The following is a 2,655-nucleotide window of genomic DNA, read 5'->3' as shown; positions in this document are numbered from 1 at the left end:
TTTGCCTTGGTCAAAAGCATCAGCCATCCCCATGTCACTAAGTACAGATTTCAGGTCAAAACTGTCTTCTAGCTTAAACTTTGGTACAAACAACTCCATTTCTGGTACGCCCATCTTTTCTGGATTTGTCCACTCCAGAAATTTACTATATGTTAACTCTTTTTCAAGCTAAAAAAAATTAAAAAAAATTACCATTAAACATGATTTAAAAATAATTCAGAACAATATTAAATATCCTGAAAGCCGTTGAGCACTAATTTAATAAGTATCCTTTAGGCTAAAAGTTTAATTACCATAACCTGCACAATATCAATGTTATAAGAATGTCCAATGAAAACCTTAAAAGAAACACCTTCTACCTTCAAGATAAATCCAAAATTCAACCAGGGGTTATAACATAAAGGATTCTTACCTTTTCCAAGCCAGTGGTTTCATCTTGAATGTCATCAGGGAGCAGTATAAACATACTTAGCTCATTATTAACATAAGGCAGTTCAATCACTTTTGTGAATAAATCTCCCACATAAGTCATTGGAAATTTGGCTTTTATGTACATCATCTGAACAGGCTTGGTTTCATTCTAGGAATGAAAAGCATACATTAACACTCATGTCAGACAAAAATTTTTTTCGCAAAACTGCATTTGGAGCGATACTGTTTACATGGCCTAATGACTGGGGCAATTCAAGTACAACTTGAATACAGTGTACAGATTCACCTACTTTTAAACTGCTAAACCTTATTTAACTTCTTCTGAAACTTCTGCATTTATTTACAATTACCCCAATTACTGCCAAATTACAGCTCAGTACATGGCTGTCTGCAAAGGTGGTATATTCTATAATTCTTTCTATTGCCCACTAATGTCAGGGGGGATTTTTCCCTTGCACTCTAATTTATGTTTAAACGTTAAGGATAGTGCTCTGAAGATTGGGCCAAAAACCTACGGCTTGATTATTTGGGGATAAATAAGTATACTGGGAGTGTGGAACTTTCTACACTAATTTCTTTTATTTATGCTGTATACCTAAAATACATACCTTATTCAATCTGAAGGGCATTTCTGAGGTGGCAACTTTAATAAACTGTTTTGCCCAATTTCCTTTGAAGTAAATAGCATTCACTAGTACAAGTCTAGTAGATGATTCCACACTTTTACTTGGTAACAGGTCCTTGATTTTACCTAAAGAAGATTTGAAAATTGGGGAACAATACTGTACCATTAGAGGAGGTGTACAAGATTTCTTCGTACATTTTTAATAAAATAGCTGTAAGGCCCTGGTCCCGCAACAGTACTCATCAGACACCAGTCCCCTAATCTAATGCCACAGTCTTCACCTATAGCAAGCCCCCCCCCTCTGCCTTGGGAGACTGGTTGCGTTTCCCAGCACATGGTTGCCCCAAGGTGGTGTCTGAGAAAGGGCTGGCAGAGGACCAGGAATCCACAGATAATGAAGTACCAAGATTCCAGCAGAGACAAGTCCAGTCTTTGCTGCTGCAAATGACAGAATAAACTGTGTTTGACATTGCGATGGCACACAGCACGGGATCGGCAGACAGAAAAGCATCTCCTAACAATAGTGAAGAGTGTTTAAAGATCCAAGAAGAAAGTGATATAATGTAAACCAATTTAGATTTTGGAAAGTATTAGGAAGTAATAAGCTGTATTAAAATATAGGCTGTAAAAAATACATATATTATGCAACATTGCATACATCTGGGAAATAAGTATTGAACATGTCAATTTTTTTCTTCTTTTTTTCATTCTAATGGGGCTATAAAAACATTTACACCAGATGTTGGTAACAACCCAGGTAATTCACACATACAAAGAAATAAAAACAAATTTGTCCATAGGTTTAGTAATGTGTAATAAAGTAGAATGGCACAGGGAAGTATTGAAGACATGAAGAAAAGAAGGTACAAAAAAGTATGGAAATCCAAGAAACCTGCTGAAATGTGTTTAGCAATTCTGCCCCTTTCAGTGTAAATTAATATCAATTGGTTTATTCCTAATCGATGGCCCACAAAAAGATTCCTCATTACCAAGGTATCACACAAGCATCTCATGATGGATCTTGGGTAAAAGCAAATAGCTCTCTCAAGAGATTTGCAACCTTAGGGTTACAAAACATATGGATGGCAATGGTTACAGACGTATATCTAAGCTTCTGAATGTTCCAGTGAGCACCATTGGGGCCACAATCCAGAAGTGGAAAGAAAATAATTTCGCTCTAAACTGGACCTGGTGCTCTTTACAAGATTTTTGACAGAGGAGAACAATCAGAAGAATTGTCCAACAGTCAAAGAACACTCAAAGTGAGCTTCAGAAAGACTTGGAATTAGCAGGTACAGTTGTTTCAAAGAAAAAAATATGTATTGCATTTACCCGACATTGGCTCTTTGCCACATAAACCAAAACCTCTGCTGAAGAAAAAGCATGTTAAAACTCATTTAAAGTTTGCAGCACAACATTTGGACAAGACTGTTAGATGAGACCAAAATTGAACTCTATGGATGTCATTGCACACACCATGTTTGGAGGAGAAATGGCACTGCGCATCACCCAAATACACCATACCAACAGCAAAGTTTGAAGGTGGGAACATCATGGTGTAGGGCCGTATTCCAGCAGATGGTACTGACAGACTTCAA

The 2,655-nt window shown here is 36.9% G+C and overlaps 1 protein-coding gene across 1 annotated transcript; it reads right to left on the bottom strand.

Moving 5' to 3' along the window:
* Window positions 1-6: 6 nt before the first annotated feature.
* Window positions 7-2,649, bottom strand: LOC140321433 (leukocyte elastase inhibitor-like; the record flags this gene model as incomplete). The annotated part of the gene is made up of 3 exons (XM_072398190.1): window positions 1,041-2,649; window positions 413-580; window positions 7-168 (listed from the first exon to the last, which is right to left on the bottom strand). Coding segments are annotated over exons 1-3 (513 nt in total), but the record flags the coding sequence as incomplete, so codon positions are not given.
* Window positions 2,650-2,655: the final 6 nt, after the last annotated feature.

Source organism: Pyxicephalus adspersus, unplaced genomic scaffold, assembly GCF_032062135.1.
Source record: "Pyxicephalus adspersus unplaced genomic scaffold, UCB_Pads_2.0 Sca3820, whole genome shotgun sequence".
Classification (NCBI taxonomy): domain Eukaryota; kingdom Metazoa; phylum Chordata; class Amphibia; order Anura; family Pyxicephalidae; genus Pyxicephalus; species Pyxicephalus adspersus.
Note: the sequence above shows the minus strand (reverse complement) of the source record. Positions and strands in the feature narration are given on the sequence as shown.